At 40.1% G+C, this 14,113-nt stretch overlaps 1 protein-coding gene across 2 annotated transcripts in view; it reads left to right on the top strand.

The window, feature by feature from the left end:
* The window catches only part of gas7b (growth arrest-specific 7b), a 365,251-nt gene that overhangs the window by 300,262 nt on the left and 50,876 nt on the right, over nt 1–14,113 (top strand). For both annotated transcript variants that reach the window (XM_052032627.1, XM_052032628.1), the window contains exons 6-8: nt 6,847–6,936; nt 8,441–8,556; nt 12,989–13,063. In XM_052032627.1, the coding sequence (XP_051888587.1) occupies nt 6,847–6,936; nt 8,441–8,556; nt 12,989–13,063 (281 nt within the window). The remainder of the gene's footprint in view (nt 1–6,846; nt 6,937–8,440; nt 8,557–12,988; nt 13,064–14,113) is intronic.

The following is a 14,113-nucleotide window of genomic DNA, read 5'->3' on the forward strand; positions in this document are numbered from 1 at the left end:
TCCCACGAATTGTATGAAGAAATTATCCTTGTGTGGCCTGAATGTATAGTTACCGTGCCCAATGATTCTGGCATTATTCAGTGGCACTGCAAGGTCTGGCATTGGGCTGAACAAAACATATCAACCCTTTTAGGCATTCATTAGTGATGGCTCAAAAACAATGAGGAACCACATATTTTTATGATATCAAAATGTATCATTAATCATTTTAGACCATTTACTTGTGCAGAATTTTCTTGCACTTTTTCAGCAGCACAATGACAGAGTCATGCAGACTGCATTAATCCATGGGCATGATATAAATCTATTGTTGAATGATCAATCATTGCATGCTGCATTGAGAATTTGACATTCTACGCAGCATTTAGTGGCTATATTTGGATCATAATATTTTAACAAAGGAGATCTGAGGGATAAGCTTTTCATACAGAGGGTGGTGAATATCTGGAACAAGCTGCCAGAGGATGTGGAGGCAAATATAATTACAACATTTAAATGTTTTTGTATTCAGCAGAGACATTGTGGGCCAAAGGGCCTATTTCTATGCTGTACTGTGTTCTATATGCTAAAAGACATTTCGACTGGTACTTGGATAGGAAAGGCATGGAGGGATACAGGCCGAATGTGGGCAAATGCGGTGAGAGTAGATAGACATCATGGTCGGAATGATGTCCAAATGGGCCCGTTTCTTTGCTATATAATTCTATGATGTTAACTTGCATATTTGTGGAACTCATTTACCAAATTTTCACATCAAGGTTTGTTGAACATGTTAAGTTCATTAATCATTATTCTTCTGTGGTGCAAGAGAAAGTAGGGTGTCCAACTGGGAGTTGAGAGGTTCAGCAAAGTACCCAATTCACTAAAGTCGCCTCAAACTACCACCTGAACTAAATAAGTTTTTCATTCGGGGTCAAATAGAGAAAAACCAGCTTACATTGAATGCACCTGCCACCTATTGGCATCAGATTGAATACCATATGTTCAATCACAGAAGACCAGCATTACTTTATAGATGGTTAGGTAGCCAGGCATTGGGCCAAAGTGGATAATGGCACTATTATAATAAAATAAAATGTGACATTATGTGTGAAATCAAAAGGATGGTTACTTAACTAATAGTCGGTGAATTGTAGACATAATAGAAGTGTAATAAAGCTTGAATGGGCTGAAATTAATTTACTTTTAGAGAAGTCATTTAACACCGTGGTCACGAATGGAATAACTATTTATACATTTAGTTTTGAGTCTGAGTTTGTGCCAAGAATATAAGACATGTGGCAAGCCATTTGGCCTATCTTGTCCATGGCAGCCAAAAATGTAGCTACTTGGATTAATTAATTTCACTTCCCAGCACTGTGTCCATAGCCTTCTAGGTTACATCACTTCAAATGCTTATCCAAGTTCCTTTTAAATGTGGTGAGATTTCTGCCTATATCACTCTTTCAGGAAGACGTCTGGACCATCACTGTTTTGTGGACGGGGGAACGAAATCTGTATTTCGTCTGTAATCACTTTCTATCAATGAAATGTTCAACCTCTTTGCCAAGGAAAGAAGGCCATTGCTCTTCACCCTAACCAGGTTGTTCATAATTTTGTACACCTCAGTTAAATCTCCCTAAGTCCAATGTGTTCCAGAGAAAGCAACAGCAGCCCTCCTAACCTCTCCTCATAACTATAATTCTCCTGCTCTAGTACTGTCCTCATGCACCCTGTGTAGTGCTAACACTTTCTTCATGCAGTGTGGGAACTAGAAACGTACTTCAACGGAGGCCTTACTGGTGTGTTTTACAATCCCAGCCAGATACCTCTGCTCTTATATTCTGTGCTCCTCTGCCAATGTAGACAAGTTATGCTTTCTTACCACATTTTTCACCTATCCTACAACCACGGGTATCCGTGAAACAATGCTCCAGTTTAACAATGTGCTTCACATTTTTAGTATCCTACCTTTTATTGTCTATTCTCTCACTTGTGTTCCTTCTTCAATGTGTTATCTGACACTTCAGACCAAATTCCATTTGCTAGTTCTGTGCCCCCCGCCACCCCCCCCAGCCAGTCCATTGATGTGCTCCCATAGGCTGCAGGTTTCTTCCTTATGGTCGGTTGTGGTATTGTCAGCACACTTCCTATGAATGGCACCTATATTTAGGTCCCAATCATTAGTAGTGCAAGGTACCTTGCTTCCTCCCCAAGTGCAGACCTCCCAACTATTCCAACATTTAAAAAGCCCATTCACTATCACCCTTTGCTTTCTGTTGCTGATTTAATTTTTAGTTTCTTTTGCCATTTTCCAAATTTTGTGGATTTTTACTGTCATGATCAGTCCTACTATCTGTCAAGCACCTTGTTAAAATATGCATGGACTACACGACATACATTATCCTCATCAATCCTTCTGTTTAAACCTTCCATACTATTCTATTAACCTTTCTTCGACAAAATCTTTCAACATGCTGATTGTCTTTGATTAACCTGTGCCTCTCTACCTGCTGATTTCTCTGATTTCTGCTGTCCCTTGGGACTTTTCCAACAGTTTGCTCATCACTGATGTATGGCTGATAGGTGTGTAGTCTTTCCCTTTTTTTAAAAACAAATACACCACATCAGTCCTCTGCCGTCAAACCTGTAGCTGAAGAGAATTGGAGGATATTGGTCAGGATTTGCTTTTTAAGAATCTGAGATGCATTTCATCAGAGGTTGATAATTTATCCACATTGAAAGATGCTAGACCTTGTAATATATCCTTTCTCTTTAACATTTCCAGTGCTTCTCATTCTTCTGCCTTCGTATCAAGATCTGTATCACCCTGTTCTGAGAAGACAGATGCAAAGTATTCATGCAGAGCTTCATGTTTTCTGCCCTCAAGTTACCATTTTAGTCTCTGAGAGGATTATGCTTTCTTTATTGCTCTTTCACTGAACATATTTATCAAAATTTTTTTATTGATTTTATCTGCCAATATTATTTAGGTGCCCTCCTTGCTTCCATATTTTTCTTTTAATTTCACCTTGCACCTTCTGCAGCTTTGAGTGTCTAGCGTTAGTCATGCTTCCCATTTTTGTGTTATCCCACCTTGTATAGAGTCATAGAGCACAGGAACTTGCCCTTTGGCCTACCATGTCCATGACTACCATCGTACCACTTTGTTAATCCCATTTGCCAGCACTTTGTCCATAGCCCATTGTTCTATGTATGTTGTTTGACACCCATGGGGATCTATGTTTGGAATCTACCCCTTTTTCTTTTTGGGAACATATTTGGCCTGAGGCCTCACTTTCTCCTCCTGATTACCTCCTGCTGTTCTGGACTGATTTACCTTCAAGTGTCTGCTTTCAATCCACTTTTGTTATATCACATCTGGTACAATTGCCCTTAGTGAATTTAGAGCTTTTACTCCTGATCCCATAAAATTGTTGAATCTAAGGTAAGATATAGGATATAAGATATTTATTTATTAGTCAAATGTACAGTACATCGAAACACACAGTGAAATACATCTTTTTGCGTTACTGAGAATGTGCTGGGGGCAGCCCTCAAGTGCCCGTTAGAATTGCTACCTCCAACATGCTCTTCCAATACCACCCATTTCGCTTGTTGAGGTTCCTTCCCCAAAACATAAGAAAACAAGAAAATAAGAGCAGGAGTAGGCCACTTGGTCTTCAAGCCTGCCCTGCTGTTCAGTGTGATCATGGCTAATCTATGCTGGCTTTGTCCTCTTCTGTGCCAGTTCCCTATAACCCACAATTCCTTGATCTTTCAAATATTTACCTATCGACACCTTAAATATACCTGATGATCTGGCCTCCATCACCATCGGGCAGAGAATTCCGGAGATTCACTACCCTCTGAGAGAAAAAAAATTACATGTACGTCAGTTTTAAATGACCAGCCCCTTATTTTGTAGCTGTATCTCCTTGTTTGTGATTGTCCCACGAGTGAAAGTATCCAGTAGCAGCCCCCCCCACTTCCCTTGTTATAAATAATAGCATATCAAATGGAAGAAGGAGAAGTTCTGCTTAGTTTGATACTCAATATTATGGTTGTTGGTCAACCTTAATTCTCTTTCTATCCTATCCCCATGTGTGGGAAAAAAAATCTATCAATCCTGACCTTGAATTTGCATCAATGAGCATTCATGGACTCCTGGGGTAGCTGTTTCCCAGTTGGTGGCCAGATGGCTCTGTGGTTGAGACCTACTTTCGAGAGATGAGTTAATATTCAAGGCTGACGTTCTTGCTTCGAGTTCATGAGTACTACAGTCTTGGAGATGCAACCTTTTGGATGCAATGTTAAGCCTAGGCTCTGTCTATTCTCTTACTTGATGTAACGATCCCATGTTACAATATAAAGGAAGAGCAGTGGACTTTTTAGTGGCATCCTGGTTAATATTTCTCCCCCAATTAAAACAGAGTAATCATTACTGCAGTGCTGATGGTGGGAGCTTGCTTTGCATAAATTGGCATTCAAGTGTCATACATTACAACACTATCAAAAATACTTAATTGATTATTAAGAACTTTGGGTGAAAGCCACTGCAATATACAATTCTTTCTAATTCCTTGGGACTCCCAGGTACTTAAATCTTTAGACTTCTAAATTTTTTAATGAAAAATTAATTTCCTTTTATTTTGGGGAACAAGTGAGGAGTGTCAGAGTTGTGCAGGGAAAGTGCATCTTTGGGTGTACCTAGTGAGGATACAAAAGCAATTCTGAGTAGACACAAAGTAAATCATAAGGCACCTTCAACGTGTTTTTACTTTCTTCACATTCTTACCTCCAAGTTCCTTGCAACTTTGTAATTGATTTTCCTCGTATTGAGGGGAATTTTGTCTAGTACATTTTCATGATGTATTAAGGGGAAGCTAGATACACACAGAGTGAGAAGAAACAGAGAAGATTTTAATATGCTCAGGTGAAGACGTGGGAGGAGGCTGTTTGTTCAGGTAAATATGGGCATTCTGGGTTGATTGGAGTGTATCTGTACTGTTCATATTTTGTCAAGTCAATTGGATTGATTTCAAATTGAGGTCATAAAGTGCAAAAGCCTGAAGTCCCTCACCACCAGGTTCAAGAACAGCTGCTTCCCTTCAACCATTCGGTTCTTGAACCATCCTGCACAACCCTAATCACTCCCACAGCATTGCAACACTATGACCACTTTGCACTGCAATGGACTGTTTTTTTTTGTTCTAATTGTGTTTTTGTATAATTTTGTATAACTTATGTTTAATTTATGTTTTTCTTGTGAATGTTGTGCCTGTATTGCTGCTGCAAGTAAGATTTTCATTGCTCCTGTGCAAACATGTATTTGTGCATAAATAAACTTGACTTCAACAAAAGATACTGCTTTATTACACTATCTAACCTAATCAATTGGAATTCTGTAGATCCCACTTGCAGTGAGTGCTAATAGCTATGGAATTTGTTTAGAGGTATTTTCATGAGAATTGGTGAAAGTGATTCCAGGCCATTATTAGGCACCAGCTACTTGGAAAAGAGGCTCACAGTCTCCATCTATTAGTTTTCTTCATTTGACCAAAGTTTTGGTTCGGGGTTGCAAGGTTGTGATCTGGGGACCTGCACTCTGATAGACCTCAACTAAATAAGCAAATTCCCTTTCCCTGTTCTGATGACGTGTCCCCGACCTGACAGGTTTACTGTTTCTCTTTCCACAAATGATGCCTGATCTGAGTGTTTCCAGCATTCAGGTGGCCATTTAAACTTCCAAGACATTCTTTGCAGCATAGAATATTCCAGAATTGTAGCCAGCCTTCCTCCTCCTCATTACATTCAGAAAATTACCTTCTGTGGTCATTTATCATTCTGATATATATGGAGCAATGATGGTATATCCACCGCAAAATACGTGCCAGTGTGTTCCGAAGTGATGGTGTTTTTATTTACAAAAATGTACTTCATTCATAAATCTTACAATTATACAACAGAGGATGTTCACTGTACCTAGCATATTTACATTGCATCAATCTTCATTTCCCAGGCATTCCCTTAGCAATTAATTTAAGAAGATTTAACATAGTTCTCAGGTCCTCAGTGTCCAGTGATAGGAGAACCCTATGCTGTGGGCTTTCCTTTGTAGAAACTCTGAAGTTTCATTCCATTTAATCAACAATGATGGGTGATTATTATTCTTGAATATATAATGAGGGCTCAGAGCAGCTTTGCAAGTGGAAATGCTTCAAATGTGATGTCAACACTGAGAGTGTTCTGAGTGAAATAATTAACTATCAATTAACACAATGTGACTGAAACAGTAATAGACAGGTAATGAGTTGTGAATTGCTCAATGTGGAACTGCACTGTAGCAGCTACTGAGCCACGAGGTCCTGGTTTAGCATTCCCATTCCACTCAAATTAGGTGATCTCTGCGGGATTGGTTTGTTAGAATGAAGAAGCACAAAGTCGGTAATCTCACTGCAAATGTCCAGTATCTGTGTCTGAAAGTGTTTCTGTATGCCAGATCAGGAGAGCCAAATTCGGTCATGAGGTCTGGCTGTTTGGATGAAGTCGCCAAATGGCTTGCAGAACCATACGCCATCACTGCGTTCAGGAAGGGAAAAGATGAGGATTATTGCAAGATTAAGGAATTGAATAAGTCAGATCATAGCAATTTAAAATGAATGGCAGAGTATGAATATCTGCAATATTATTTTTTGCCTGAATGTAGCACATTGATGTCATTGCTTCCTGGGAATTCAGTATTCTATTGTCTTCTACTCATTACACCAATAATAAAAACTGTAATTACAAAGGAAACTAAACTGCATTCATTTTTGTTTGATCAATCCAAGTCATCAGTTAAAAGAACATTTTTGTTTTGAACAGATAAATTGCATTACATTTCCCCATCCGGATGTGATGCCTGAGCAGCAGCTGCTGAAACCAGGTGACTGGAGCTACTGCGACTACTTCTGGGTAAGCAAAGTTCTGCCACTTGTGCTGGAGTAGGAGCAATGCTATCAGGGACTATTGGTTGTCACTTCTGGTCTGGGTGTGTGTTTTAGCCACATTGCCACCTTCTCCCCTGTAAACGGCAACAATCGATTTTTGGTCTGCTGTGGTGTTAAACTGAGACTCCAGTTAGCGGGCCATTAAAACTCCCAAGGCCTTCTTTGAAGTGTAGACGGTGGTAGGTTGAGTCTGTGTGTTACCTTCACAGTTGTCACATAATGTCATCACAGTTCAAAGACTTAAGTGAAATAGCCATGAACCTATGGACAATCACAATATTGTTTCTTTTAACTGAATGTTATGCAATCATAAGTTTCGAATTTGTTACAAGTAAAATAAGCAATTAACGTAATGAGAGCATTAGTTATCCCAGTGTAACAATGCACCAAATTATTATCAACAAAGTGGAAAAAAATGGGTTTAAGATTGAATCAGATGTTCCAGCCTATATCTGTCTCTCACTTGTATTTCTCTTCCTCGGTGTTTTTCTTCTCATTCTTACTGTCTTTTCATTCATCTGTTTCTTCTCGTCAAGTTGTTTTCTCTTATCTCTCTTTAGGTTGTCCCTCCCCAGTGTCCCTGACTCAGAGATTGTGCAGACTTAATCCCAGCCCTCTATCTTTCCTGCTCTTGAGCTGAATTGCCATGAGGTGTGTGAGAAGGTGGCCATTGAAAGAAAGAGGCTTGCATTTATTTGACAAATTTCATGGCTTCAGGATTTCCCAAAGTACTTTTGAAGTGGTGTCACTTTGGTAATGTAGGAACCACTGTAGCTAATTTGTGCTTATTTTAATGCAAAGGTAATGTATGTTAGTAATGATGTCGAGGAACTAACCTTGTCAGGTCAGTTGAATTTTCCTACTTTCTTCAAACAGTGCCAGTGAATCTTTCATGTTTGCCTGATTTGGCAGGCATCTCATGTAAAAGATGTCGCCTCTGACTGCATCTCGCGCTCTCTATACAACACTGATGTTAACCTAGATATTGCCCTCAAGTATTGAAAATGGGGTTTCAACCCAATCCTTCTGATTCTTAAGCAAGGGTTCAACAACTGAGCCACTGTTAACATTGATGCTCATGTTTGTGCCCCCAGTTGTTGGCTGCAATAATCAGAGAGTCAAGAGCAAAAATGCTCAAAATCCAAACTTTTGCTGGCAGTAAGCTTTGTAAATTTGCCCTGAAAGCTTTTTTTTGTTTATTAACATTGCGTTAACTGTTGTCTGCCTGGTCATATAAACTTGTGGCTGCTTGAATGCCTAGATAAAACTAAAAGGGATTAGAGAGGCAGAAGATCCACTAGAATGGAATGTGAAACTTGGACTTAAAAGAAAGTATTTGTGGATATTATTTGAGCATGTCAGCATTAAGAGTGCATGTAAAGTAAAAAAAAAACATCCTAAATTGAAATCAAAGGAAAACTGATATATTACCATTCTTTCAAATGTTCTTTTTCTTGCCTTCTCAACAGGCTGATAGAAAGGAGACACAAAGCAATAACACCATTGCTGGATTTGATATTATCCTTGTGAAACAGCTCAAAGGCAAACAAATGCAGAAAGAAATGGCAGAGTTTATTCGGGAAAGGTAATTACATGGGCACACCCTTTAACTACGCTACCTTTTTATTTCATGCATAACAGATTTTTGTTGAATTGTTTGACTTGGGTTGTGGCCCACTTTAATGTTTATGTGATAGCAATAAGTTGGCCACAATTATGTTTAGCTGGGAATTAGTTATTCATTTTTGATCCTTTGCAAGAGAGGTTGTAATAGGTTCTATGACAAATTTTAAGGCAGTGCAACTGTAATCTAGTGGAGCTTCTGCCTCAATTCTAGCAATGTGGGTCCAATCCTGATCTCTGGTGCTGTCTGTGTGGAGTTTGCATTTTCTACTTGTGACCTTATGAGTTCCCCCCCAATATTTCTTTGCCGAGCACCTGTGCTCTGTCCACTCTGGCTGTCTGGAGCTCCCAGTTGCTAGCCATTTTAATTCCCCTCCCCATTCCCACATTGACCTGTCTGTCCTGAGCCGCCTCCACTGCCAGGATGAGGCTAAACACAAACTAGAGGAACAGCATCTCATATTCTGCCTGGGTAGGCTACAACCTGATGGCATGATCATTGGATTCTCCAGTTTCAGGTAACCTTCTCCCCTTCTGTCCCTTTTCTCCCTCCTACTCATTTACCCAGTTCCTCCTAGATCCACTCCAACCCCCATCAACCTGTTTCTTTCCCCTCCTCTACCCACTCCGTCTGCTCCTCACCCACACACTCTTCCCACTGGGGTCCTTCCCCCCTACTGTTCCTAGAAGCTCACCCCATCTCCCTCACTTGACTTCATGTTCCACCTTCCTTTCCTATTGGATTCCATCATCCGCAGCCCCCTGTTGCCTCCACCTATCACCTCCCAGCCCCTGTCACTATTTCCACTCACCTCTCCTTCAGCTGCCTATCACCCCTCCTCACCTGGATCCACCTAATGCTTGCCAGCTCTTGCTCCACCCCTTCCCCTCATCTCTTCATACTGGCTCTCTCCTCTATCTTTCAGTCCAAATGAAGGGTCTCGACCCAAGACATCGACTCTCCATTTCCCTCCACAGATGCTGCCTGACCCACTGATTTCCTACAGCATCTTGTATTTTGCTTCAGATTCCGGCATCTGCAGTCTCTTGTGTCTTCAGAAACAAGCAGGTTAGTAGGTTAATTGGCCACAGTAAATTACCCCTAGTGTTGGAATGTGGGGAAAGTAAAAGATTAGGGTAGGATTGGTGTATGTGGGTGCTTAATGATCAGATCAGACTCAGTGGGCCACAGGGTTAGTTTCTTGCTGCATGACTCCAGATCTATTGTCTGAACTTGCTCAGATCTTGTTGCTCTTCTTGAGCCTTCAGGAAATATTCAAGCTCTAAGAAATGAATGAATAATTCTTTCCTGAAAAAATGTGACAGCTGAATTCTGGATCAAATGCTCTTACATAAAATGACAACAAGCAAAGTGGAGCTGAGGACTTGAATAAACCCAATTTCCTTTTGTTCTCTATGTGTAAGAAGGAGTAAAGCAAGACTTGCTCTTCTAAACTGACTTTCGTAACCACAGGATATGCCAAAACTTTTCACAGAAGATGCAATGCTTTCGAAGTAGGGTCACAATTGCAGCATATGTCTCGGTTGCGAGAGAGACATTGGCTGGAACACCAGGAGAACTTCACTGCTCTTCAAAATAGTCCCATGTGATCTTTTAATTACAAATAAAAAGGCAGACAAAATCTTGGTTTAATGCCTCAGCCCTCCCTCAGATTCTGCATTCAGGTTTCTGGATTGAATTTTGAGTTTAAAACCTTCTGAATTGAGGCAAGAGTACAACCCATGGGAAGGTAAACATTGTGAATGTTCCTGCTTTCCTACTGGACCATAGTTCATTCACTGAAGGGACTGGAAAATTGTGGAGAGTGTACAATGTTTTGTCCAGGAGAACTCAGTCTAAAAACCTGATGTACATGTGAACCCTCCAAAGCATTTGGTAGGCTTGCTTGGTGACCTCCTAACCTGATATAAACCTTCCTTCAACACTCCCCTTCTTTGGAAGGGCTCGTTACTGATGGAGGCTCATGACTACAAGGTGCAGCCATTTGTTGAAGGGGTCATAGGCAAGTGGGGAGTAAGTTATATCCACGTGTCCCACCCTGTTGATGAAGGATGTTTCAGTTAATTTTAGCAGATAGCTTTACCACTGTCTGCTGGAAGGCTGGTGGGTGACAATGGGTTAGCTCTTTGTGTACATGCCACTAGTTTTTTCTTCTCCATTATGATAAGCAGGCAGCTAACTAATTGCTGTTATATATCTTCCTGATTGGATCAGCTGAGATCCCTCCTGTAAGGGAATGGATGGGCAAGGATGCTTTCTGTGCTGCTTTTTATCCCCATAGTAAATCATCTGCAATTGCAGCTGTTTTAAGCTATCTGTGCTTTAAGATAAACCCAGCATTTAGTTAGCCGAGGTTTCACTGATCTTTCCACCACTGTGCTCTCCAGTTCTACTTCTTGAACTATAAATAAATCAGAATATCAGTTTTGTGATTATCAAGATGATCTTTCTTCATTTCACATGAATGTTATGCATTTCTGGCAGTTCCTGTTAGCTAGTTAGATTAAGTGCTGCAGCAGTCAAAAGCAGTCCTCCTTTGTATTGGCAAGAATTTCAGCAAAGTGCAAGGAGAAACAGATACATACTTGATCCGGACCTACTTTATTACCATCAAGTGCATGTATTCCCAGTGTAAGGCCTGCATTTACAGTATAATTACATATATGCCATTATAATGCTTATGTTAATGGATTAGTTATCCAGAGGTCCAATATAATGATCTGGAGACACAAGTTCAGAACCCAAAATGACAACGGGAGAATTTAAATTCAGTTTAAATAAAACTGCAATAAAAATACGTAATGATTAGAAGCCAATAATTTACAGTAATTTGCTATGATACTATGAAATCATTGTGATCCACTAATGGCTTTTAGGAAAGAAATCGCCTTGTCTTTACTTAATGCAGTTTATCTGTGATTTCAGAGTCACAGCAATGTGGCTATCCCTCATTTGGCATTTGAAAACTGCATAGGCACCAAATGTGACAAAGTTATATCCATTTCAGTTATATCAGCAAAGGAGATGTACCAAAATTAGGAGAGTGGTTATACAGATTAATCAAGCAGCCGTTTGCCATTGCTATGCTCAAAGAATCCTGCCTTTCATTTGGCATCTCAGTTCCGTCCATTGCCATCTCTGGGATTGTCCTGGTCTGCCGAAGGTAATGGCACTGTGGTATATAGTCAGGAGGTTATGACCCGGGAAGTCCTCTGAATTTCATGCACCTCATGATATTTGATCAGACGTGAACAAAGACCACCAAATGTAATCTGGATGTGGAATTCCACTGCCCATAACCTTGTGCTTCAGTGACATTAGTGATTACAATTAGTGAGTACAGTTTTAACATTGAAGGTGCCCTCTGTTGTCACATGCTATCAGTGTTATAAATAGGATAGATTCAGAGTCAGTAGAGATCCACACTTCTGATTGTAAGATGGAGGGAGATTCAGAACATATCTGGCAGTTCAACTCTGAGTATCTATGAGGCAGCATTGGCCATTCCACCACAGTTAATAACTGCACGGACTGATGTATCAATTATATGCCGAGGGTCTAAACCTGGTTCAAATAGAATTGAATGTCAGGCACAATTAAAGGGATAGTTCTCAACCTGGTGAAGCTCTCGTACTTAGACTTCATTAAAACATTGTTCCAAATATGGTCATAAGATCTTAATTTTAGAGGTGAAGAAGGTGACGGATGTTTGTGTCGAGCAGTATTTGAATAGATGTGGCATCAGGAATGCTGATGAAATTACTGGGGTTAGGAGTGGGATGGTCCATTAACTCTCCGGAGGTGGGAGTCCTAACAGAAAGGAAATTGTGGATGGATATATGGAAGTGTTCCTCAGGCATCTATCTTTAGCTCTTTTGTAATTGCTTCTCCCTCCTTTATACAATCAGAAGAGTGGATCTCTACTGATGATTGCACAATGTTCAAACTCCACTCTCAGTTTCACAGATACTGAATCAGTCTGTATCTGAATGTAGAAAAATCTAGAAAACATTTGCATTGCACAAATGCTTGACAATGACCAACTCCAGCAAAGAACTTCCCGTGATGCTGAGTGGTCTTGCCATCACCAGACCCTGACCATCAACACCATTTACTTGAAATATAAATGAACTATTCAAATAACTATGTTTTCAAAAGAGTGGATCAGAGGCTGGTATTCTTGGAAAGTCACTGGTCTTCTGATTTAACAAGAACTTCTGTCATCTATACACCAGGAGACAGAATATTATCTATTTGCCTGAACTCCATGAATACTTGAGCTCTGCGCCATCCAGGGCAAATTGGAAAATCATCTTTTTTTTTCGTAAGAAACTTCTAATCAGATCAATATTGTGTCTCATTGTATTAAAAGGATTAAAATTGAAGAGGATTATGCCAAAAATCTGGCAAAGCTCTCCCAGAGTCCACTGGCGGGCATGGAGGAAGGGTAAGTTACTATCTCATTTTCTTACTGATCATCACTGAAAGATTGAATAGGAAAATTTTTGTTCTTCATTGGAGTTTCATTATTAATGATTTTTTTGTAAATATAGGTTTTGGGGAAAGCTTATTGATGCATAATCAGGAGGTGATGCATTTCTTCATAAAGACCCATCATGCAGGGGGAATTTGCTTCAAAGCATAGAAGGTCAAACAGAATTAATGCATAATAACAGTAAGATTTTCACCAGATGCACTATCTCATCTGGTAAATCTCATGTCTTTTTTTTATGTTTACAGATGTCAGACTTTCATGTGTTCAAAATGTCATACTGTTATGATATGTTATGAGGATGGATTTCTGTTCATTGAACTGGGGGCAATTAAATTGCCCTAGAATCTAAACAAGATCTACAGAGGTGACAGAGGTTTTGAGATAAAGCCATGGACTAGATGAGCAGCCAGCATGGATTCACTTTTGGGGTCTTGCAAATTATTGGCATTCTGATAATATGACACAAAGAACAATCAGTGACACAGCTGGTAGAGCCATTGCCTCACAGCTCCAGTGACCCAGGATTGATCATGACCACAAGTGTTGTCTATGTGGAATTTGCACATTCTCCCTGTGACCACATGGGTTCCCCCCAGTGCTCCTGTTTCCTCCTCCATCCCAAAGACTTGTGGGTTGCTAGGTTAATTGACCAGTGTAAAATTGTTCCTAGTGTGCAAGTGAGTTATAGAATGTGGGGGAGAGATGATGGGAATATAATAGGCTTGGTGTAGGATTGGTGTAAATAGATGCTTGATGGACAGCCAAAGGGTTGTTTCCATGCTGTGAGTCTCTGTGATTCTAATGGTTAACCTTCGTGGGGGTGGGGGGGAAGAGACAGGGAGAGAGAGAGAAATAATCTCCACGTCCTAGAATTGGCCAACTTGTCTCAATGTTAAAAGGAGTATAACTGAGCTGTACTGACCATTGCAACAATGATCAGTCACTATCAAAATGATTTAATCTTTAGCTTTTTAGAGTCACAGATTTTTTAGTGGTGTCTTT

Source organism: Pristis pectinata, chromosome 18 (assembly GCF_009764475.1).
Source record: "Pristis pectinata isolate sPriPec2 chromosome 18, sPriPec2.1.pri, whole genome shotgun sequence".
Taxonomy (NCBI): Eukaryota; Metazoa; Chordata; class Chondrichthyes; order Rhinopristiformes; family Pristidae; genus Pristis; species Pristis pectinata.